The sequence below is a fragment of the Ornithorhynchus anatinus genome, chromosome 11 (assembly GCF_004115215.2).
Source record: "Ornithorhynchus anatinus isolate Pmale09 chromosome 11, mOrnAna1.pri.v4, whole genome shotgun sequence".
NCBI lineage: Eukaryota > Metazoa > Chordata > Mammalia > Monotremata > Ornithorhynchidae > Ornithorhynchus > Ornithorhynchus anatinus.
The window spans coordinates 7,768,523-7,793,650 of NC_041738.1; the positions used below are offsets into that span (position 1 = coordinate 7,768,523).

General features: G+C 46.2%; 1 protein-coding gene across 6 annotated transcripts in view; it reads right to left on the reverse strand.

The window, feature by feature from the left end:
• Positions 1 to 25,128, reverse strand: part of CYLD (CYLD lysine 63 deubiquitinase) — a 45,840-nt gene that overhangs the window by 16,367 nt on the left and 4,345 nt on the right. For 4 of the 6 annotated variants that reach the window (XR_003762830.1, XM_029074883.2, XM_029074882.1 and 1 more), the window contains 5 exons: positions 20,320 to 20,971; positions 12,779 to 13,081; positions 9,027 to 9,132; positions 1,758 to 1,856; positions 158 to 274 (listed from right to left, as the gene is read on the reverse strand). Coding sequence is in view for 5 of the 6 variants with exons in the window: in XM_029074883.2 (XP_028930716.1) it covers positions 158 to 274; positions 1,758 to 1,856; positions 9,027 to 9,132; positions 12,779 to 13,081; positions 20,320 to 20,823 (1,129 nt within the window). In the remaining variant the exon portion in view is untranslated. The remainder of the gene's footprint in view (positions 1 to 157; positions 275 to 1,757; positions 1,857 to 9,026; positions 9,133 to 12,778; positions 13,082 to 20,319; positions 20,972 to 25,128) is intronic. The other 2 variants (XM_029074886.1, XM_029074885.1) reach the window with 2 other exon arrangements.

Here is a 25,128-nt window from a genome sequence, read left to right on the forward strand (position 1 = left end):
CCCATCATTCCAGTGAACATTTGAGAAATGTCATTTCACTTATAAATTTAGGGTAAATGACAGTTGGGTGGCTTCCGAACAAACCGGTTTTGCCTGAGTCATATGCCATCGGTAGAGGTTCAGGGCTCTAATGACGGCATGAATAGAGAGACATTACCTTCATCGATATACCATGTACTTTTGGGCTTGGTCTGTGGTTGGGAATCAACCGAAGATCCATTTAAGTTGTAAAATAATTCAGATCTGCTTCTGCTTCCAGGGTCTGAGGTAGATCCTGGGGAACAGGAGAGGAACTTGTTTTGAAATCCAGCAGATTGTTGACAAAGATAAAACAACCACCACCACCACATGCAAACACGGAAAACAACCATGGACACAACTAATAGATTTACACAAACACAACATCTGTTTTCCTGATTTCAGTTCAAAAGCTCGGTTACCATTTTGGTAATGCCAAAAAGAGTCTTCAGCCATTGTGTCAATTCGAGAGAAAAATCGAAAGAAAAATCCAGTCAGTACTACTTCGAAAAGCACCACTCAAAAATTATTTCTTCCACATAACTTTGATGGTCAAAGCCACCTTTTCGCAGTCTTAGATCCAGATATTGTGTTGTGTGGCAGTTACCTACCCCTACGATGGATGTAAACTATCTTACATTGTTAGACTGGTATTGTGTCTACCCCAGCGCTTAATACAGGACCTGGCCGGAAGGAAGCACTCAATAAATACCACAATTATTATTATTCTAAAAGACGTATGGCTATTAGGTGAATTAATATTCACGATCTGTTTGGGAATTTGCAGCCCTTTTAGGGGAAGGTCTCAAATTCCTGGCTTAGCAGCTTGCCAGGAATTTCCGCGGACAGTCAAGGGAGCCATCCCATCTCTGGAATCCAGCCAGTAGCTGCTCTTTCTGCTAAATTAGCCAGCGAGTGCTCCGGGCTGCTCAAATTTAGGTAAAGGATGGTTCCTGTAAGGTGGAGATGGGTGCACTGGGAATAGCACAATTCACCTTCCTATTTTAAGATTGGACAACCAGCAGATAACAATATTTTGGTGAAGACTGGTGCTGAATAAATATTACCAGTCTTACTACAAATGATAATAATGAATAATTAAGGTCTTTTTTAAGTGCTTACTAAGTGCCGAGCACCATTCTAAGTACTGGGGTAGATACAAGGTTATCAATATGGACCCAGTCCCTATCCCACATGGGGCTGATGGTCTGAGTAGGACGGGGTAGGATTTAATCCCCATTTTACAGATAAGGAAACTGAGGCCACGGTAAAGTGACTTGCCCAAGGTCACACAGCACTAAAGTGATGGAGCTGGGATTAGAACCCCGGTCTACAGTCACCGCCAAGCCTGCATCCGGTAGGGAACGAGGGAAGGGGCTCTCTCTCCTTCTCTCACTGTCTCTCTCTTCCCTCCCTCACAACAGAAGGTGAATTACAGCACGCTGGGAGTTGAGCGGGAGGCAGGGAAAGAGGCTCTTTCTCCCTTGGGAGCTCACACGGGACACTCGGTTCCCCGTTTAGGTATCGGCCTCGGAAATTACCGTGAACCAGCACCCCGGGGCCTAAGAGAAACCGGCAGTGAGCAACAAAGAATCCTATTCAACTTGGTTATTACTAGAAAGTCTGCACGAAAAGGCCACGAAGAGCTTATAAAAGATTAACTCATTCCCGGCTTCCTCCATTCGACTCATCGGAATTCCCTGTCCGGCAACCAAAGATTTCACTCCATCAAACTGTACCTGCGGCCTTTGGTTTACTGTGACCGGATAACCCTTTATCCCCAACACCTCTTGACGTAAAGGCAAGTTTGGGAGGTCTTCTTTCTTGGGTCACACTTTCTGAAATACGACAAACACTTTTTTCAAGCTGTCATTTAGTTTGATATTTCCAATTCAGATTATTGCAGAGGAATCCAAAGTGTACATTCCCTCTTCGATACCTGGACCTACAGCCCAATCTACTCATCCCCGCTGAACATCTCCCTCTTCCACTCTGGGAAAATGGTGGCAAGCTCCTTGTTGGCAGGGAACAGATCTACCCGCTCTATCGTACTCGCCCAGGTGCTCCGAATCGTGCTCCACTCGCGGTAAGTGCTCAAAAATACCACTCATAAATGGGGTTGGTTGATCTGGCCGGGAGCAGAAATCACCATAAGGCATGACCACTAATCCCACTTTGCCACCGTATTGGCTTTCGCACCTTCATCCACCCACATGCTCTAAGCACTGGGATAGATACCAGTTAATCAGGTTGGTTGCAGTCCATGTTCCACATGGGGCTCCCAGACTTAATCCCCATTTTACAGATGAGGTAACTGAGGCACAGAAAGGTTAAATGACTTGCCCAAGGTCACACAGAAGACAAGTGGAGGAGGAGGTGGGATGAGAACCCAGGTCCTCCTGGGCTCTATCCACTACGCCACACTGCTTCTCACCCCTCACACGAAAGTGCTCCTAGAGGTCCTTACGGTATCTGGGGATCGGGGAAGGAGAGACTCTGTGGGAAAAGGAATAAAAGACAGTCTCCCTCCCCACTTTTTCAGTTTACGTAATCCTGTCTCTGTGGACCTATATCGGTCCATTTTCCCCATTGGAAGGATTATAAAAATGCATAAATGTACCTATGTATATATAGATGCTTAAAAAACGCATCTATTATTCAGAACACTTTTTGCATTCCAGAATGAATAACACTGATTTAACAGTGGAGAATATATCCAAAATTCAATCACATGTATACTTAATGAAACCTAAAAAGTAGAAAGGAAAGTGAAAGCATAATGATCACCTAGACAAAATTTTCAAATGCCTTCTTGAATAGGAATAGGAAGAATTTGGCCAGACCAACTTGAGTTCAAAGGCCCATGCAAAGCCATCAGGCTACACAGAAATTGGACAGTTGGACATACACGAGTTCTAGAAGGGAAAGCCAATGTAGAAGAGAATTAAACATTCTTCTTAACATTAAGGAACCAGGCCTGCTGATGTTGGAATTCAGAAATACAGATTTCAACCCAACGCGGATTGTTGGTGGCGTAAAAAAGATGTTCAATTTTGTAACCGAACACCTAGCTCTGCCGTTTAAAATCAATTAAGAAGAAATTACGGTGATTTTATAGGCTAGATAAAAGGACCTATAACCATTTTTCATAAGAAAAAAGTCTTCGGGTAAAATTCAATGCTAAAATATAAATGTTTTTAGGAGAATCCAAGTGCAGAATTCTGTTTTCCATTTAAAATTGCACAAGTGAAAAGATGCCAACTTACAGATTTACTGAGGAAGAAACACATGCTAAGGAGCTGAACAAAACAAGAAAGAAAATGTCCTTAATTCCACCAATGGGATGCACAAGTCTTCGTGGACACAAGTAACCTTGGTGGGAAAAGTTCTTACCTGAGAGCCTCAAATAGCCCTAGGGGGTCTCAAAAGTCCATCTCCCCGATAAAGTTATCCACGGACAGAGAGATCCCCTATCATTAAGCCCACCGGAATACGAATCCTCTTACTACTATTCAAACCTACTAAAAAGTCACGATCCCAGAGACACGAGACACATACACCCGATGTGAAAGCTGACGGCTAGAGGTGGTAATCGTGGGGATGGTGGAAGAGATTGTTGCTGCTTCTCTCCTTTCCTTTGGACAGTCTACTCCTTTTGGGGTGGGGTGGGGAGTGAGAAAGGGGGGTTGCCTTAACAGCAGGTGGCAATGGCGATCAGTAACCCTCAAGAAGCCAAATATAGGCGCGGCTCATGTGTCCGACATTTGAATCCCAAAGAAAACACGACCCTCGCTTTTATTAATAAAATTCAGAGCCGACTGAATTCAAGAGCTTTAAAGAGAGGAAATCGAGAACGGCAAGGAGCAAACGCTACTCCAGCACTTAGAACGGTGCTTGGCACATAGTAAGTGCTCAGCAAGTGTCGTAGTTAATAATAATAATGCCGGTGTGCCAGCTGATTCTTTCTGGCTAATTGCCTCTGAATACCTTCTCTGATCTACGTTTCAAGCCGTACTGGAAGAGAGACCGAATACAGATAATGCAGAGCCCTGAACTAAAAAAAAATAAGTACTTAAAATCTTTCTTCTCTATCTGTGGGGCCACAAGCTGCGGAGAACGATATCGACTGTACACGAGCTAAGCTTCATGTGTTGGGGACTCTTTTCTGCTTTACAAAACAAATGATGCCTCTAGCCCCCCGAAACTCCTCCACTTAGAACTCCAGTCCTAATTTAAAAACAAAACTGAAAAAACATCCGTGCGACTCAAAAGGAGGTTGGATAAAGATGGCAGCATGGCCAAGTGGATACCGAAAGGGCCTGGGAGTCAGAAGGACGTGGGTTCTAAACCCGGCTCCGCCACCTCCCTGCTGTGTAACCTTGGGCAAGTCGCTGCACTTCTCTGTGTCTCAGTTACCTCGTGTGTCAAAAGGGGATTAAGACCGTGAGCCCTGTGGGGGACAGGGACTCTGTCTAACCTGACTAGCTTCTATCTACCCCCACCCTTAGCAGAGTGCTTGGCACATTGCAAGCTCTTAATAAATACAAAAAAAGGGCAGTTAAATTCAATAAAATTGGACCTTTAAAAAAAAAATGAAAGACCCATTTGACACAACTTGGATATGACCAAGTAGAAAAATTCATTCAGCGGCATTTATCGAGCACTCACTGTGTGCAGAGCACTGCACTGAGTACTTGGCAGAGTAGCTCAATCTACGTGGTCAGAATTCCGGTCAAGTTGAATCAGGATGGGGCCGAGAGGAGTGGAGAAAGAGATGGTGTTCGCCCTCGGAGCCACATTTTCTTCCAGAACCACTGTTCCCACGTGAATAGCAGCGGCTTTAGCACGATGGGCTACCACAGGCCAGGTGGGCAGTCACCGTCACTGACGACAGCAGACGCGGCTCAGCACTAGGACCCAGTTCCAGCTGGCCCTCGAACTTAAACAGTAGCCCCTCATGACCTACTCACCCCTCCTATCTACCCCCTGGCTCATCTGCCTCCTCCCAACCACCTAAGGGTAATATGGACTGTTGCTTTTCTCTAGCCCCCAGCCCGCTGACTGAGATGTTAGCCACTTAAAAAAAAAAAGCAGTCTTCTAATAATGTTGGCATTTGTTAAGCGCTTACTATGTGCCGAGCACTGTTCTAAGCGCTGGGGTAGACACAGGGGAATCGGGTTGTCCCACGTGGGGCTCACAGTCTTAACCCCCATTTTACAGATGAGGTAACTGAGGCACCGAGAAGTTAAGTGACTCGCCCACAGTCACACAGCTGACGAGTGGCAGAGCCGGGAGTCGAACTCATGACCTCTGACTCCGAAGCCCAGGCTCTTTACACTGAGCCACGCTGGTTTCTGTGATAAAAACCCATGTCCCCCTAAAAAAGTTAAGTGGACAATGGTGGCAGACTCCCCATCTGAGTACTATTCCACCAAAGTCAGAACGCCAGGGCACCTTAACACAAGCAGAAATTTATCTTTTCCACAAGTGATCGCCAGACGGAGAATTTAAGACAAGCCTTTTACAGAGTTCAAAACAGAGTAAGAACAGAGGCTCTAAATTGGTAGAGCACTTCAATTACACTATATCTGTGGTCCCCAGAGGCATAATTCTGTTAACACGCGTCGGTTATTGCTGCTGGGAAAATATTACCTTCTTTCTACTCATCTCTACTTAGCTATCTCAGAAGTCTCCTTTGAGAACTGATTTTTTTTTTATTAAATATTTGCCAGCTTTATATGATAAAAAGATGCACACGCTCCTCGAACTTCAGGGGTATCTACGATAAAGACTAAATCACATATGGCAACCTCAACTGGCCCTTGAAAAATCTTTGAACCCAATTCTACGCATAACTCTGGAACCAAAGAATGAAATCGTATACTTTTCCAGGAGAAAAATGAGTCATTAGGGGAAGGATAAGATTAAAAGGCATCCATTTTCCAAATGCCCTGGGAATTTGTAAGAGAGTCTCTTGTCCGATTTAGAAGACATAAGGATAATCAGGAAAGAGTATCTTGTTTACATAAATATGTTGCCAGACAAATACTTCAATTTTCTTCTACATAAATGTCCAAGGAAACCATATTTATCTTGCTTTTCTGGTCCTACGCTGGTGAAGGAGGAGGAAGAGATTACTGAAGTCCCATCTAACTCTTCACAGAGCCCTGGGAGTTGCACAGATTAGGCAGGGATACGTTAAATGTGGAAACAATTTTAAAATATGAAATCTAAAAATTTCCAAATCCAGCTATCCAAATATAAAGATGCACAGATTAGGTTGGTTTGTTTGTTTTGTTTTTTGGTATTTGTTATACATTTACTATGTGCCAAGCACTGTTCTAAGCACGGGAGTTGATACAAGGTAGTCAAGTTGTCCCACGAGGGCCTCAGTCTTAATCCCCATTTTACAGATGTGGTAACTGGGGCACAGAGAAGTTAAGTGACCGGCCCAAAGTCACAGAGCTGACTAGTGCCAGAGCCGGGACTCGAACTCACGACCTCTGACTCTCAAGCCCGTGCTCCTTCCACTAAGCCACGTTCCACTGCACAGGAATCAACCTCCACTCATGGATAAAATGGCATTTAAGGGTGCAACTACGAGTCCCGTTTCTTTGAAATTGAAGAGCCGGTAGGAAGGAATGAAAATGCGGTCGGAGAGGTCCCACATCCAGTAAAGCGTTTTAGGCTAGATACCCACCAGCCAAACGCAAACCGCCATTAGGCATCTCACCCTATCATTCATGATTCCGGCTATAAAGCATTTAATTTGTTTAGAATCGGCTTCCACACATAACTGTGGCGGTCTGTTTTTTTTAAAAAAAAAAGGTTTCTAATCTCTGTAATGCCTGTTATTCGTCTTCCGGGTAGGTAATGGCATCGGCTAACCATGAGTATGTGTGAAAGGTGGAAAAAACACAGTCAAAAGAAGTATAAATGTTGATGAGCCCAGCCTCGCCTGTGGTGGTCTATAAAAGCCTCGCGCCCCTTCCAAGTTTTAGGGACGAAGTGGGGGGTGGAGGGGACAGCCATGGCCGGGGGAGTGGGAGAAACGGATGGTGGGGGAAGAGGCAGGAGGGTCGGTGAGAGACCGGAGATAGGGCGAGGGCTCAGCCAGCCTCTCTTGCAGTTCCCAAGCCCAATAAAGGTATTGGTTAAATGTTTATTGTGTACCAAATGCCGTTCTAAGGGCTGGGGTAGATTCAAGCTAATCATGTGCGACAGAGTCCCGGTTCCGCAAGGGGCTCACAGTCTTAATCCCCATTTTACGGAAGAGGTAACCGAAGCACGGAGAAGTGGCGCAAGGGAAGTCGGCAAGAGGTAATAATAATGTTGGTATTTGGGTAGCCAACACAACTCTGGTATTGCCCCGAGTCTTGCCGCTCCTAGGTGTCGAACACGATCTGGCGGAGAAAGGCCGGATCTGGGAGTCGGAGGATCCAGGTTCTAATTCTTGCTCTGCCAGTGGCCTACTGGGTGACCCGGGGCAAATCTCTGTATCTGAGTTTCCTCATCTGTAAGACGGGGATTGAGATTGTGAGCACCACGTGGGACAGGGACTGTGTCTAACCTGATTATCTTCTATCTACCTCAGCACTTGGTAGAACGCCTGGTACACAGTTAGCATTTAATGAATACCCTTAGAAAAACCCCCCAAAAACCTCTCCCGTTGTAATGCTGTTACTCTGAAGTCCCACAGTCCCTAGGGTCTTGGCATTCCTGAAGGGGGTGGTGGCCACAGAGAGCTAAAGGGAGGACCACCCAACCCAGTGTCAGCAGGAACCCGGAAGAAGCACGGCACAGCGGAGGAAGCCCGGGCCTGGGAGTCACGAGGTCATGGGTTCTAATCCCGGCTCCACCGCTTGTCTGCTGTCTGACCTTGGGCAAGTCACTTCACTTCTCTGGGCCTCAGTTACCTCGTCTGTAAAATGGGGATTGAGACTGAGCCCCACTCGGGACAGGGAGTGCGTCCAACTCAACTGGCCTGTATCCGTCCCGGCGCTTAATAGAGTGCCTGGCATATAGTGAGCGCTTAAATACCATCATTAAGAAAAGGAGTAGGAGACTGAGCCTTGACCGAAGTACGGCATGCTTCCCCCAGTCGAAGTCTACCAATGCCAGTCTTTTCTCTAGCAAAAGCAGTAGCCGCTATAAACCAAACTTTGGACTATTCTTCTTGAACCTTGACCTCTCCGCTCTCTTATCACTCCTGCTCAGAAGAGAATCGTCCTAACTGGCGGCGCTGTTAATATTAAAAATAGCGTTCTAGTCATTCTGAGCTCACCCCTGAACTGGGAAAACACACAATGGCAGCAAATGGAATCTGACACCTAAACTCTGCTGACGTTATTGCCAAAGGGGAATTTGGACACACAAAACTTCACGGCTACTGGTGTCACAAAAACCGTCTGAGCAAGGCAAGGGTAACTTTTTGCAGAATAAAAGAGAAACAGGTGAAGCTTAATCGAAAGAAAGGATTATTAAACAGCAACAAATGGGGGAGAAAAAAATGAAGCTGAGTCCAAATGTAAATCACTAATATATAGTAACGAATACTTGATTTATAACTCTAATATCATCTAATGGATGTAGCAGCGCTTAGAGCCGTGTTGGACACAGAGTAAGAGCTTAAGAAATACCTTAACAATAAACATTACATTATATTATATTATATTCATTCATTCAATAGTATTTATTGAGCGCTTACTATGTGCAGAGCACTGTACTAAGCGCTTGGAATGTACAAATCGGTAACAGAGACAGTCCCTGCCCTTTGGCAGGCTTACAGTCTAATCGGGGGAGATGGACAGACAAGAACAATAGCAATAAATAGAATCCAGGGGATGAACATCTCATTAAAACTTTATATTATATTGCATTATTTTGAGGACAAGAAGCATTTTCTGTGCAACTTCAGTCCCAGAACATGCAGAACTGTGAAGTCACACAATGACATCTTAGAAGCCACCTGCTACCGAGAAATATTTTGTAAATACATAACGCCTACCTGGAATGATATCATTGATGTGCAGGAGAAGTGTACTTTCTACACTTGCAAAACTACAGAGCTGATCTCCGTTGAATCGTCCATCCCAGTTTCCAATCGGATTATCCTGAAAATGTAAAAAAAGCCTCCGATATTAAAGATTAAAGAAATTTCCTACCGCGATTACACATTCTACTTGATACCCAATGTTAAATAATGTATTCCCTGAAACATTATTCTGTCCAAAAATAGCATCCTTGGTCGAAGCAAAATAGATGATGTGACTACCCAGAGAACTCTACCATAAAATACGGAGAGAACCGTTGCAGATAGGATTCCTTGCGCTCACCTGTGAATGTACCATAAAAGCGTTGCTGGGTTCCTCGCATCCAAAAGTACACGGGGGGTACGAAACTCTTGCAACTTCACAACTTTGCAGTTGCCCTCAAATGCCGAAATGATTTAGCCCAGTGCTTCCCAATTTGGAAGGCCCTTCAAGTCCCCTGCTATGGGTTGCTCAGAGCCTAGAGGTTGTCAAACGCGTAATTCACCACTCTCTTCCACTTTATGTCTCACCGCCACCCACTTTAGGGCCCGAGTTGATGCGCACCCAACCCCGATCTATAGGGTGAATCAACGGCAGGGACTGTCTCTATCTGCTGCCGACTTGTTCATCCCGAGCGCTTAGTACAGTGCTCTGCACATAGTAAGCGCTCAATAAATACTATTGAATGAATGAAAGCAGGAGAGCGGCGGGCTCAGAAGATGGGTCGAGGGAGCTTTAACAATTATCTCCGACGCTTCCCCTGATCTCCTCGGGGTCGGGGGGAGGCGGGGAGGGTTCCCGTTGTGGCCTAGTAGAAAGAGAACGGGCCTGAGAGTCAGAGGACCTGGGTTCTAATCACTCTGCCGCCTCCCTGCGGTGTGACCTTAAGTAAGTCACTTGACTTCTGTGCGGCTCAATTTCCTCATTTGAAAAACGGGGTTCAGGAGCTTTTTTCCCTCCTCCCTAGACTGAGCCTCACAGAGCTGGGAATGTGTCAGACCTGACTCTCTTTTTATCGACCCCACTGCTTAGTACACTTAAAGTGCTCGATGTATCCCACAGTGATTATTACTGTCATCGGAGAGACAAATGAAGGATTTAGAAAAGATTTATACCTAATCACATCAATCGATTGTATTTTTTTGAACAATTACTGTGTCTAGAGCACTGTATTAAGTGCTTAGGAGAGTATAACGTAACAGTAGACAGGTTCCCTGCCCACAGCCAGCTTATAGTCTAGAGGGGGAGACAGACATTAATATAAATAAACAAAATATGGATAGGTCTTAAGTGTTGTGAGACTGAAGGAGGGGGGAATAAAGGGTGCTAATCCAAGTTCAAGAGCGACCCAAAAGAGAGAGGGAGAACAGGAAATGAGGGCTTAGTCGGGGAAGCCTCTCGGAGGAGCTTTGCTTTGAATAAGGCTTTGAAGGTGGGGAGCGCGCGATCGGCTGTCAGAGAGGAAGAGGGAGGGCATTCCAGGCCAGAGACGGGATGTGGGTGAGAGGTCGACGAAGAGACAGACGAGACAGAGGTACAGGGAGTAGTCTGGCAACAGAAGAGTGAAGTATGCAGGACGTAAGGTAGACGAGGGCAGGGTGACTGAACGCTTAAAAACCAACGGTAAAGAGTTTCTGTTTGAGGCACAGGTGGGTAGGCAACGACTGGAGGTTCTCGAGGAGCGGGGAAACGTGGACCGAAAGGTTTTGTAGCAAAACGGTCGGGGGAGCAGAGCAAAGTACGGACTGGAGTCGGGAGAGACAGAAGACAGAGGGGGCAGCAAGGAGGCTGAACAGTAATTAAGACGGGATAGGATAAGTGCTTGGATTAATGTGATAACAGGTAGGAAAAGGCAGATTTTAGCGATGTCGGGAAGGTTGAACTGACAGGATCTGGTAACAGACCGAATACGTGGCTCGAATGAGAGAGATGAGCCGAGGATAACGCAAAAGTTAGGGGCTTGCGAGACGGAGGACGGTGGGGCTGTCTATCGTGATGGGAAAATCGGGGGAGGATGGGGTTTGGGTGAGAAGATCCCTGCTCTGCCCCTTGTCAGCTGTGTGACCGTAGGAAAGTCACTTAACTCCTCTGTGCCTCAGTGACCTCATCTGTAAAATGGGGATTAACCGTGAGCCTCACGTGGGACAGCTCGATGACCCTGTATCTACCCCAGCGCTTAGAACAGTGCTCTGCACATAGTAAGCGCTTAACAAATACCGACATTATTATTATTATTAAGATGAAGAGTTCTATTTTGGACACGTTAACTTTGAGGTGCTGGCAGGGCATCCAAGTAGAGATGAGCTGAAGGCAGGTCTCCCTCTCTAGACTGCAGGCCCGTTCTGGAGAACGAGTGTGTCTGCTATATTGCCATAGTGTGCTCTCCCAAGCGCTCAGTACAGTGCTCTGCACACAGTGAGGGCTCAATAAACACGACTGACTGACTGAGGAACTATGAGCCAGTACAGAAGGAGAGAGGGCAGCTCTGGAGATGGGGATTAGGGAATCATCCGCATAGAGACGGCAGTTGAACCCATGGCAGTGAATGAGTTGGCCAGGACAGTAGGTGTAGACAGAGGATAGAAGGAGACGCAGAACTGAGCCTTGAGAGACTCCCCAGTTAGGGGGTGGAAGGCAGAGGAGAAGCCTGGGAAAGAGACTGCGAATGAGCGGCCGGAGAGATAGGAAGAGAACCGAGACAGGACAGTATCCCTGAAGCCCCGGTTGGACAATGTTCCTAAGAGAAGAGGGTGTTCGACGGTGATGAAGGCAGCTAGGAGGTCGAGGAGGATTAGGTTGGAGTAGAGGCCACTGGACCTGGCGAGAGGGACATCGCTGGTGAAGGTGGCAGAAGCCAGAGTGGAAGGGGTCGAGGAGAGAATTAGAGGCTGAGGACAGGAAGGGCAAACCAACCAACTATTCCTCAGAGCATCAGTTAGTACTACTGCCAGAGAGACTCCTGAGATGTCTCAACCCGCCCACTGTCATCACAGCCTCAGCGAGGTTGCTGAGGAGCCTCGTATCTCTCCGACAGACGTCCTGTAGGTAGCGGGGTGAGGCCTCAAGCTCGACTCCCAACGTCTTCCTCCTTCTTCCACTCTTGCACAAGAGGAAGAGGCTTTGACCCCCAGCCTTGGGAAGGTATGGGAAGGCAGCCAGATGGTCGGGGAATCTCCCAAGACCAAAAGGCAGGAACCCGGGGGACGGGAGCTAAAACCCAACCTCCCCCTTCACCCTACCAGAGAGAGAGGTAAAATGCTGACAGCATGATGAGGAGCACCCCTTCAGTCAGGTTAGAATGCTAGGAGAAATTGGGACACCCCGAAGTCAGGCCCGCATTAATCTGCCTTGAGAGCACTGGTTTTTACTCAGTTTCCCCCAATGCACCCAGCACCACCCACACTGTAGGGAGCTTAACAAATCACTGGGTTGGCGGAGATGCCAATGGAAGAGATACAGTAAGCCAGTGGCAGAGATTTTTGCCTCGTATGTGTTCTCCCATTTTAAACTTACTCCTTTTCCGGTAGAAGAGTGCCAGATAACTGTACTCACCTTCCATAGTCAGACAGAAACACTCTTCTGGAGCCATTATTTTGCACTATCATTCATGGCCCATCAGGAGAAAAGAGAGCCCTTTGGGGGCCTAATGAACACCCAGGAAGTTTGCACATTCCAATTTCAGAACATTCAAATTTTAACCACGGAGCATTGAGAAAATGTTTCTCACCATGTCCACGCCGACAAAGAATCCTAAACTTTCCTTTCCTGGCAAGAAATCGCAGAAGATAACTGTTCCTGACTCCATTCCTTCTCCGACCTTCAGAGAAACTCGGGAATTTATTTCCAGAGGGGGGAGGCCGACCTGCATGGTATCGATCGGAGCCGCGTAATCGCTTTCCAATCCGTTGTCATCGTCTTCGAGGATCTCTAACTTGTCCAGAGCAACAAATACGCCGCAATCTTCATCACACCGAAAATACTGTTTCCCTTGATATAATCCATCAGTGAAGCCTTGACCGCGACCCTCTTTCTAAATTGAGGAAAGAGACAAGAGGTTTCTGAAAGAATGTCAGGCACCAGGAAATGTATATATATATATATATATATATATATATTTAAAACGGCATTGGTTAAGTGCTTACCCACCAGGCAAAAAAAAAAAGACTGAAAGCCGAGAGTGATCTGCAGGAAAGCCTTCTTGAAGCCAAAGTGGGTCATGCAGATAATTACAATAGCAATAATATAAATAATCATAACAATCATAACAATAGCGATATTAGGTAAGTGCTTACTAGGTACCAAGCATACTAAGCATGGCGGTAGGAATAAGATCAACAGGTCGAACTCAGTCCCTGACCCACAGGGGACTCACAGGGGAGGGATCGAGATGAAGAGGGGGCTATCAAGCCTAAAAACATTCAGGACCCCACGGACTGGCAAGCCAAGGACTTTTATAAAGTTGCCAAGTGGAAAGAGCATGGGCCCGGGAGTCAGCAGGACCTGGGTTCTAATTCCGATGCCACTTGTCTGCTGTGTGACTTAACCTCTCTGTGCCTCGGATATCTCATCTGTAAAAATGGGGACTAAGACGGTGAGCCACCTGGGACGTGGACTGAGAACAACCTGACTAGTTCGTATCTACCCCCGGCACTTAGTACAGTGCCTGGCACGTAGTAAGCGCTTAACGAATACCATTTGGAAAAAAAAAAAAGTTATTCACCTTTCTCTAACAGAGATGAGGACTGAAGATGGCTCCATCTTCATCCCAGACAGAGAAAATACTGAAGAAATGGTAATCAATCAATGTGAATTACGGCAGAGCGCCGTACTGAGCGTTGGGGAGAGTACAACCCGAAAGAGTTCCTAGAAACCGTTCCCTGCCCACAACGAGCTTACAGTCTAGAGGATGGTTAACAGCATTTCAACGCCCTTCTGAGCACACATTCCAGCTTCAAAAATAAGACCCGATGAAAAACATATCTCCCGACGAGGTGTACACGGAGACTTCCGCATCTAGACTTCTCTACCTTGTGGAAACAGCACCAGAGCAGTCAGAACCATGACGGGCAGAAAAGCTAGCAGATCTGAAGTCTCGCCAGCCAAAATTTACACGCAGGGAAGCCACGGGGGCTGCTGAGATGTTTAAATAGACTTTTCTCCTCAGCCTCTCCATCTCCTAAAAGCAAGGCAGGGGATTTGACGGCAGGGACGATTACGGTTCTCACTGTTCTTGGTTACGGGTAAAATCCTAGTCAGAGTCTTTTGGGTTCGGCTCCTGGGGGGAATCGTTAATCGGGCCCTCACGGGACTTCAGTGGGGCTTTCAAAACTTGTTGCTGCACATCAAACGGTGGATAAGCGCGGAGAAAAGCATCAAGATCTCCCTGCTGCATTCACCGGAATTTCTACAGAGCTACCGACAGCGGCAGCTGATTTGACGGCTAGTAAACCCGCCGCCCTGAGAAAGCATAAAGAGCCTTAGACTACTCCTCATCCTTAGGGTCAACGCCATTAGAATTTCAAGTGAGCGGCCTTGACGGTGACTCCGGCGCTAATGAAGTAGAGCGGGATTAATAGGCCCAGGCTTGTTCAACCTAATTCCACGAGGCCATGACGGGGACCAAAACAAGGAGGTCGAAAGCGGCCGTTAAAATATGATTTTCGTGCTTCAGGAAACTGCTCCAATTCAAGAGGATCCAAGGTTCAGCAGAAGTCCTTGAATCAGTCAGAAGGGAACTGCTCTTGATGACTGTGCTCTGGAAGCACAAGGAGACAGGCAAATGGATACCAACTACTTACAGGATGAACAAAAAGCTACACACCAAAGATGAGATGATAAAGGATTCTTATGACCCTTCCCTTAAAAAATCACTCCCTCCCACCCCAATTTTTATAACAGTTACAATGGCCTGGTGGAAAGAGCACGGGCCTGGGTGACAGAGGATCTGGGTTCTAATCCCAGCTCCGCCACTTGTCTGCTATGTGACCTTGGGCAAGTTAACTTCCCTGAAAAATAGGGATTAGGGCAATGAGCCCTAACAATCAATAGTATTTATTGAGCGCTTACTATGTGCAGAGCCCTATGTGGGATAGAGAGAACGCAACCAGATTATTCTGTCTCTACCCCAGCACTTAGTACAGTGTCTGGCACATATTAAGTGCTAAACCAAATACCATAAATTAAAAACACCTACTTCTGCTCACACAGGGCATTGCTCTCAACTTCTCTGCCTGACAACGCAATGAGAGACAAAGAAATAGAAAACGATCAAGACACCACGCATGTTCTTGAGAAGCAGCATGGGCCTGGGGGTCAGAAGGACCTGGGTTCTAATTCCACCTCTGCCACTTGTGTGGTCTTGGGCAAATCACTTCAGTTCTCTCACTTCACCTAGAAAACGGGGAGTGGGACTGTGAGCCCCATGTGGGACGGGGACTGTGCCCAATCCGATTTCCTTATTTCCACCTCAGCGCTTAATATAGTGCCTGGCACACAATAAGCATTTAACAAATACCTTTATTATTATTACCACTACTAATAATAATCATAAGATGAACAGAAGGTGGAACCAACCTAGTATCCAAATCTGCAGAGAAGCAGAAGGGCCCGCACCACTTCCATCAGCATCTCTTATGTGCCATATGAAAATCAAATGGCAAGAAGGATTACAAATAATGAGATCCTAGGACATGCTCTAATTACTAGAATTGAGGAGAGGCTGATTACGTCCCAGTTTCCTTAGGCAGAGCACGTAATAGTAATTATAATAATTGTGGGATTTGTTAAGTGCTCACTATGTGCCAGGCACCGTACCAAGTGCCGGACTGTAGATCGTAAGCTCGTTATGGGCAGCGATTGTGTCTGTTTATTATATAATATTCTCACGAGCATTTAGTACAGTGCTCTGCACACGGTAAGCTCTCGATAAATACAACTGACTGAGTAGAACAGCAGTTGTGGTTATAATAGTATCAGTTGACTGGCCGACCACAATGCACTAAACTGAGCGTTCGGGGCAGTGCGGCTGAGCAGGAGACACACCCCCTGCCCACAAGAAGTTTACACTCTAAAAGGGAAGACGAAACACAAATAGAGTAATCGTAACTATAGTACACTAACTGTACACCTCAGTTTGCATATACATAAGTGTTGAGCGGGGTATAAAACAAAGTGAGAAGCACTCGAGCAGCGGCATGGCCTAGAGGAAAGAATACGGGCACAGGATTCAGAGGACCTGGGTTCTAATCCTGACTCCACCTTCGGTTTGGCTGGGTGACCTTGGGCTACCATTTACCTTCTCTGGGCGGCCTCAGTTTCTATACCTGTAAAACGGGGATTCAATACCCGTTCTCCCTCCCCATTAGACCGTGAGCCACATATGGGACAAGCCAACCAGATTATCTCTTATCTATCCCAGTGCTTAGAACAAGGCTCGGCACTCAGTGACCACTTAACGAATGCTGTTATATACAGAAACGTACGGAAAGGCAGGCGAGTCAAGAGTGAGGTACGGCTCGAAGCTTAGTTTGGAAAGAACAAAGGGAGCGAGCTGAGAGGAGTGGGGAAAAGACCTCCGTTATATAAGACGGAATGAGTTGGTGGTTGCGCACAGTGAGTGTTCAATAAATACCAGACTGATTGACTGACGGCCTTAAAGTCACTCTGGAAAAAAATCCGCTTCATGAGAGGGAAATGGAAAGCCCGTGAAGGATTCTGAAGAGAGAGGAGAAGTGAGATGAGTGGTGCTTCAAGAAGACGACGTGTGCAGCGGAGTGTAGGGCAGCTTGGCCGGGGAGAGGCTGGAGGCAGGCAGATAGTCAAGGGGGCCGGGACACTAGTCTAGCCACAAAATGACCAAAGATGGACCAAGATGGTAGCAATCTGGGTGGGGAAGAATGGGCCGATGCAAGAAATGCTGCATCGGAAGAACTGGCGGGATTTGGCAGTATTTGAAGATAGAGAGTAAAAAGGCGATGCGGAATAGAAGACAACTCTAGACTGTAAGCCCGTCTCTAGACTGTAAGCTCGTTGCGGGCGAGGAATGTGTCCGTTTATTGTCGTACGGTACTCTCCCAAGCGCTTAGCGGTGTGCTCTGCACACGGTAACCGCTCAATAAATGCGTCTGGATGAATGACACAAGGGGATGGGGGACAGAGACGATGGTGGTCACCGGCAGAGACGAGAAGGGTGGTAGGATGAGTGGGTTCAGGAAGGAAGATGAGTAGTTCAGTTTGGGACACGTTGAGTTTGAAGGGCCAACCGGACAACCGAGAGGAGAGTCATCCATTCGATGGTGTTTTTTTGAGCGCTCACTGTGTGGCGAGCACTTTACTAAGCACTTGGGAGAGAATAGTATAACAATAAACGGACACGATCCCTACCCACAGAGAGCCGTCCCGAAGACATGAGGAAATCAGTCGATAGAACTTACTGAGCCCCCGCCACATACACAGTACCTCACAAGGCACTTGGGAGTGTTCAATAAAATTAGAAGGCATAACCTCCGCCTTCAAGGAGTTCACACTCTATCGGGGAAGACGGATTCCTTAGAGCTGTACCCTTTAAACACCCGATAGTCTCCCCACCTTCATCCCCACAGCATTTATGCATATATCCGTGATTTATTCATTTATATTAACGTCCATTTGCCCCTCTAGACTTTAAGCTCCTTGTGGGCAGAGAACGTGTCCACCAACTCTCTTGCACCGTACTCTCCCGAGTGCTTAGTACATTCCTCGGCGTACAGTAAGCGTTCAATAAATACGATTGACTGATTCTATGATCCAGTACAGACCTGAGGAAGTATTTGAGTATATAAAATACTACAGGGGTGTTGTGTTTAAGGAGGGATTTTAGGTTAGATGAGAGGTCAGGGCTGGACGAGTGGAACTGAGAGGTCGGGGTGGGAGAAGTGGAACTGGGAGCTACTCGCCCAATTAATCGAGCCTATTTTTGAGCACTTACTATGTGCAGAGCACTGTACAGAGCACTTGGGAGAGTTCATGAAAACAGAGTTGGTAAACACGTTCCCCAGAGGGGGTAGCTGAAGCCGTGTGAGAAGTCGAGGTCCCTGAGAGAAAGGGTATACAGCAGAGAGAGGCGAGACGCTCTAAGGCGGAAAAGCAACCAGCAAATGAGGCTAAGAAGGGGCACTCGCCGAGGGAGGAAAGGAATGAGGTTATTACTGCCCCAGCAAAACTGTGGCCTGATAGGATTTCAAGGAGCAAGGAGTGAGCTACAGTTTCAAAAGTGGCTGCGAGATGAAAGAGCACAAGAACAGAGCAGCACGAGCAGCAGTGCGGCCCAGCGGAAAGAACACGGGCCTGGGAGTCGGAAGGACCTGGGTTCTGATCTCGGCTCCCCCCCTTGACGGCCGTGTGATACTGGGCGAGTCGCTTCAGTTCTATGTGCCGCAGTTTCCTTATTGGTTAAAATGGGGGTGAAGTACTTTTTCCCCCTCCCCCTTAGATTGTGAACTCGAGGTTTTTTTAATGGTATCTGTTAAGTGCTTACTACGGCCAGGCACTATACTAAGAACTGGGGCAGACAAAAGACAATCAGGTTGGACCCAGCCTGTTCCATATAGGGCTCCCAGTTTTAATTCCCATTTTATAGATGAGGTAATTGAGGTCTGGAGAAGTTAAGTGACTTGCCCAAGATCACAGAGCAGGCTAGCGGCAGAGCCCGAATTACAACCCAGGTCCTCTAGACTGTAAGCTCATTGTGGCCAGGGGATTGGTTATAGTTTTATATTGAACTCTCCCAAGCACTCTGTACAGTGCTCTGCACAGACTACGTGCTCAATAAATAGGATTGACCGACCGAATGACTCTGACTCCTAGGTCCAGGCTCTTTCCACCAGGCCACGCTTCTTCACAAGCCAGGTGACTCAGAGACTTTATTAGATCTGTTTACATGGTATCTACCTGAGCACGTATTACGGTGTTTGGTACGTATAAGGAATACCACAATAATTATCAGTAACAGTAGAACAGCAGACAGCAAATTCTCCAAGCAATGGACTGGTGAACTGAGGTTGGTGGACGGTAAGCGGCGAGGAAAGGGGGCAGAAGAGTCAGAGGATCTGAGTTCTAAACCCGGCTCTGGCACTTGTCTGCTGGGTGACTCTGGGCAAGTCACTTCTCTTCTGTGGTCCTCAGTTTCCTCATCTGTAAAATGAGATTAAGGCCGAGAGCCCCATGTGGGACACGGACCGTGTCCAATCCGATTGGCTTATATCTACCCCAGCGCTTAGCACAGTGCCTGGCACGTAGCGAGCACTTAGCAAATACCATTAAAAATAAAAAAAGAAGGATTTTCAAGGTACAGTGAAGAGCCAAGTCCAGTGATGCGACATTCTTGAAGTCTGCCGGGACAATAGCTGAAGACAGATGGGCCTCGCGGGCAGTGATGAGGAACAGGAGATGCCGCCTACGTTTGTGACTTGGGGAAATTCATGAGAACAAGAGGCAAAACTGAAAACAGTGCCTGGCCCTGTAAGTAGTAAATCTTCATCAGAAGCATTTATAGGAGCTACACCCGCCTACGAAATTACGAGGTACTGTGACCTCACTGATCAGTGGCCCAGAAGAGAGGTTGACTGACTGACCCGGGAACTTGATCCAGTAATCTTTTCAGAACTCATAGCATTCAAAGAATGTAACTACCAGGGCACTGTTGGATTATATACACTGGCATTTACATTCTTTGAGTTACTTCTAGCGATGTTTGTGCGATGCCTCTGGAAACCACAGGATTCTCCAGCATATGCTTTTAATGGAAACCTTTTACAGGTATGTTTCAGAGTTGGTTCATATGAGGCAACGGTGAAATACTTAAGGCAAGAGGGACACATACACACACACAACCAGGTCAACTTCACTCACTGACTCACTCACGTGTTGCTGAAAACACTTTGAGAGATTACTATGAATTTCCTAAAGTGAATAAACTCTCCGAACGTCCACTGAAATGTATTCCAGATGACACCAAATTGGATAGAAATTTCTCATGGAGGGCCAACCTTGACCCTCTGCTAGGATCGAACGATTTGGCATCAGTGATGAGAAAGAATAAATCCTCATCTGGATTTTTTTTCCCATAAGCACGGGTCTGAGTACGGCATTGCCGTTTGGCTTTTTGATGGCTCAGTCCTAAAAGAAACCACTCATCTTTGGTGGGAAATTCCGGTGGGACGGTTCCTCTAAAATGTTGCGCTGAACTTTGGGTAAAACCGAAACCTTCATGGAAGGACCAGGCCTACTTACCAGCAACTCTACGCCGAAGAAGATTCCTGACAGCGTTCTCTCGGTTAACAAGGGTCCTCTGAATCGCACGATTCCGGAAAACTTTTCTTCCCCCGATCTCAGCTGTACTTTCACAGATGTCCCCACGTCAATGTGAAGCCCTCTACTCAGTCTGTTCTGATTTTTAAAGAGGCTGTACCTTTCTTCACAATTGGTAATCGCTAAGAGCAGCTCCGTGAATTTCTCGTTGATTTCGACCACGTCTTTCTCATCCACAAAAAGGACCACGTGTGGTTGCTCCAAAATTTTTAATCCGATCTGAATCTTCTTGCCTTTGGAAGAAGGAATCCTTGAATGTCCCAAAGAACGGTCTTGCACATATTGCCCTATACTCCCCTTTGGTATTTTAAGAAGTTTTTGGGTTTGTTTATCTAGGAAACTGCATTCCTGAAGAAGCAAAAAAAAAATCCGCTCTTCCCAATAGGGCGGGATGATTTTTTCTTGGCTCCATAAGCTTGAACTCATTGTGAATCGAACTTTGAAGGATGCTTTCAAGAAAAAGAAACAAGTAACACGCTGGTAGAGACGCTGAAGGAAGTCAGTTCGCTTGTCGTCCCAGAGCTCGGTTTCTGCAGGTCTGTGTCCATATTGTAGAGGCTTCAGAACGAAAATCCTAGCAGACAAGCAGATAGAAATTTTATCACCTCTGCCTTCAACGAGCTCTAACTGAGGTAAATCATTTGAATAAAAATGATGTGGAAAGTTACTCATCCCCTGACTACACGGGTAAGAGAGATCGCCTGAAAAATAAAGTGAATAATGGGGAGATGGGGAAGAGGGGGTTGGTGGGGTGTGTGTGTGGGGGGGTGCGAAGGATGAACTTTGTTTTTAATTAAGTAAAATTTAAAGTAGTTGGGTAACGGATACCACAGCAGTCAGCAGGATAGCCAGAGCTTACTCACCCCCTTTCAAAGTCTTATTGAGGCCCATCTCCTCCAAGAGGCCTTCCCAGACTAAGCCCCACTTTTCTTCATCTCCCACTCCCTTCTGCGTCACCCTGACTTGTTCCCTTTGCTCTTCCCTCCTCCCAGCCCCACAGCACTTATGTACATATCTGTAATCTTATTTATTTATATTGATGTCTGTCTCCTCCACTCTAGATTGTTGTGGGCAGAGAACGTGATTGTTGCTGTACTGTACCCTCCCAAGCGCTTAGTACAGTGCTCTGAAAATAGTAAGCGCTCAATAAATACGACTGAATGAATGGATGGAGTGAGCCCCCGCGTAGGACCAGGAACTATCGGGGCTCTCCTCTCTGCCTCAAGAAGACCCCCCTATTCCCTTCCCCCGGGGCCCCCGATGCCAAGCAACTTAAAAGGCAGACTTCGATTCGACTAACATAATTCAGTCAACAAGGACAACTGTCAAGTTCCTTTAACCCAGTCCTCAATTTAGATTTCGAAAAGTGTCATTAGAAAGAGGAAGAAAGCAAAGTAAAACTTCTAGTTCGGGAGACTTGACTTAGAGTGAACAGGTTTCGCTTTCAAACTACAGACGATAAATGTGGACATGAAAGAGGAAAAATTCAAAGGTCTGTGCACTCCCAAATCCCTTATGGCTCAGTGAAAAGTGAAATGTAGGAGCTTTGTTCTATTTGTGCTTCAGCATTTAGAACCAACAAAATTTTTCGACTCGCGCAGCCTCAACTCTTCCCCATATTTTATTTTCTGCAAGCTGTGCTTTGGTCAGTGGGACATTCTACGTCCATTTCATTGGTATCATTTCCTTATTCACACCCCTTTCACTATCACAACTCTTCCTTGGTTTTTGCCTTTACCGCTCAGGTTTTATTTTTTTGTATTACTCTGCCCATCAGTCAATTCGGTTCCCTCCCCCGACCCTAAAATGTGAAACCCTAGAAGTCTTGATAATCAACTGCACTAGGCACTGCATTTCTAAAAGCCCCAGCTGGCAATTTCTATTGTCGATCTTTTTATTGACAAAAAATACAAATCAACATACTAAACTTTCTGTGAGAAAACACAAAAGGGGTTTATAAATTAGAAGCATCACACTTGTTCAAACTCGCAGCCTTGATGAATAAATGTCCCAAAGGGAAACAATGATTCCTACACATAATCCATTCAAAGAATGCTTCCATTCAGGCTTCTGAATACAGGACTGTATTTGTTTCAACCTTATTTTGGGGAACAAGGATCTAAATCTCTCATTCTGTGTAAGAGCAGGAACCGGTCGCACCACGGCTGCATTTGAAGATCTGTTTTATCATGCTGGCAAAACTATATTTTTTAAAATATAATAGTGAAATGTTAAGTGAAATCCAGCTCTGTGATCGATCCATGGGATGTGCTGAGCGCTTACTGTGCATAGACCACTCTACAGTAGAGTTGAGAGGCATGATTCCTGATCACAAGTAGTTTACAGTCTAAAGGAGGAGCTTATAGTCTAGAGGGATGTTTTCCTTAAAAGATCATTTTTTTAATGTTTTGGCTAATATATAAGATCACTGCATTTCTATCCACGTTTTCATTTTAAAGGCCCGTATCGGCTGAGGCTTGTGTAGTTTTCTATAAAATGTAAATCTTCATTAAATCAGAAAACTGTGTTTTGCCTGCCTATTAAACATTCCGCAGGCAAACTCCCACTCGTCACAGAATTTTATGTGAATAACTTGGATCCCAATTCAAAATTGAAACTTAACTGATTCCTTTTAAGATACATTTTAATTTGCTGGGTCATTTTTGCACTGTTTTCTTATTGCTCGCTAATAAGACTTCTTGTTCTAAGAATTAGAAAAAGACTTATTTGGGGGGAGGGAAGGCAGGTGAGAAAGTCTTTTTTGCCTGAACAGAAGGCTAGAAGGGGAATTTGTTCATGTCACCGAAAAATAACAACAGTAATAATAATGATAATGGTGGTACGTATTGAGAGCTCGCTATGCACCACGCTCTACTGAACGGTGGGGACCGATACAAGCAAATCGGGTTGGACGCAGTCCCTGTCATACATGGGGCTCACAGTCCTAAGCCCCATTTGATGGATGAGGTAACTGAAGCACAGAGAAGTGAAGTGATTTGCCCAAGGTCACTCAGCAGACAGGTGGCAGAGCCGGGAGAAGGATGCAGGTCCTTCTGACTCCTGGGCCCGTGCTTTCTCCATTAGGCCACAATGCTTCTCTATGTGTCTATCTTACTCTCACTTAATTCGTGACCCTCTTCCGGGGCAGAGACTAGGCCTATATTTACCCCAGTGCGAAGCACAGTGCTTGGCACATAGCAAATAAATATAGGATGAGGACACGGCCCTGCCTAGTGAAATTAGCAGAGAACCGAGAGTGAGGAGATCAGGGATCTTGTCCCAGCCCTGCCACTTGCCAACTAGTGGACCTCAGGCAAAGCATTTAAGTTCTCTCACCTCTGTTTCTTCATATGTAAAATGGGGATAAAATATCCGTTGTTCCGCCCTCTAGCACTGTGAGGGCCAGGTGGGACAGGGCCTGGGTCCAACCTGATTATCCTGTATCTAATGCAGTGCTTGACACAGTGCTTGGCACATAGGAAGTACATAATAAACAGCTTCAATATCAATTAGAAACAACTTCCCAATGACAGGTTGTGAGCTTCACAACATCGCTAAAATGCTAAAACATCGCTAAATCTCCATCCACACTGCTAAATGTTATTCCAGTCGCTTATCCTATCCCGCCCTGATTAGCGTATCAGCCTCCTTGCTGACCTCTCCGCCTCCCGTCTCTCCCCACTCCATACTTCACTCGGCTTCCCAGATCATTTTTCTTCAACAACGTTCAGGCCATGTTTCCCCACTCCTCAAGAATCTCCAGTGGTTGCCCATCAACCTCCGCATCAAACAGAAACTCCTTATCGTTGGATTTAAAGCAGTCAATCACCTTGCCCCCTCTTTCCTCCTCTCGCTGCTCTCCTACTACAACCCAGCCCACACACTTCGCTCCTCTAATGCTACTCTTCTCACTATACCTCAAACCCATCCATCTCGCCGCCATCCTCTCGCTCACGTCCTGCCTCTGGCCAAGAATGCCCTCCTTCCTCATATCCAACAGACAATTACTCTCCCCTCCTTCCGAGTCTTATTCAAGGCCTTCCCTGACTAAGTCTCTTTTCCTTTTCTTCCACTCCCTGTGGTGTCACCCTGACTTGATCCCTTTAATCATCCCTACTCCCAGCCCCACAGCACTTACGTTCATATTTGTAATTTATTTATTTATATTAATGTCCGTCTCCCCCTCTAGACTGTCAGCTCGTTGTGGGCAGGGACTATGTCTGTTATACTGTCTTCTCCTAAGCGCTTAGTACAGTGCTCTGCACACAGTAAGCGCTCCATCAATACGATTGACTGATCGGCATCAGTGACCGCCTGGCTAAGATCTTCATCTTAGAGAGCTTTTCAAGAAACCGATACGGTCCAGCCTAATCTTCCTAAAAGGAGGAGGGAGCGGACGAGACGACCTTAAAGTCTTTTTCTGCTCTTCGGGTAATATTCTGCCTCACCTGAAGTAGTGCTATATGGAAGCTTTGAACATGCACCATCAATTTAGCACTACAAGATGTCCTGCCTATTTGATAGATTATATTTAAGAAGAGAAGGCTACGTGAGGTTTTTGCGGAGTTAGTACGCCTTGGGAGTTTCAATTCACGAAGTGATAGTTCCTTGGGCCTTAAGGATACTATAGGACTAAAACTGCAGATACTATAGAGTAAAACTAAACTGAGAGAAAAGGAGTTTCTTAGGCTGAGCAAGCACAGAACAAGAAAAATGTACAAAGCACCATAT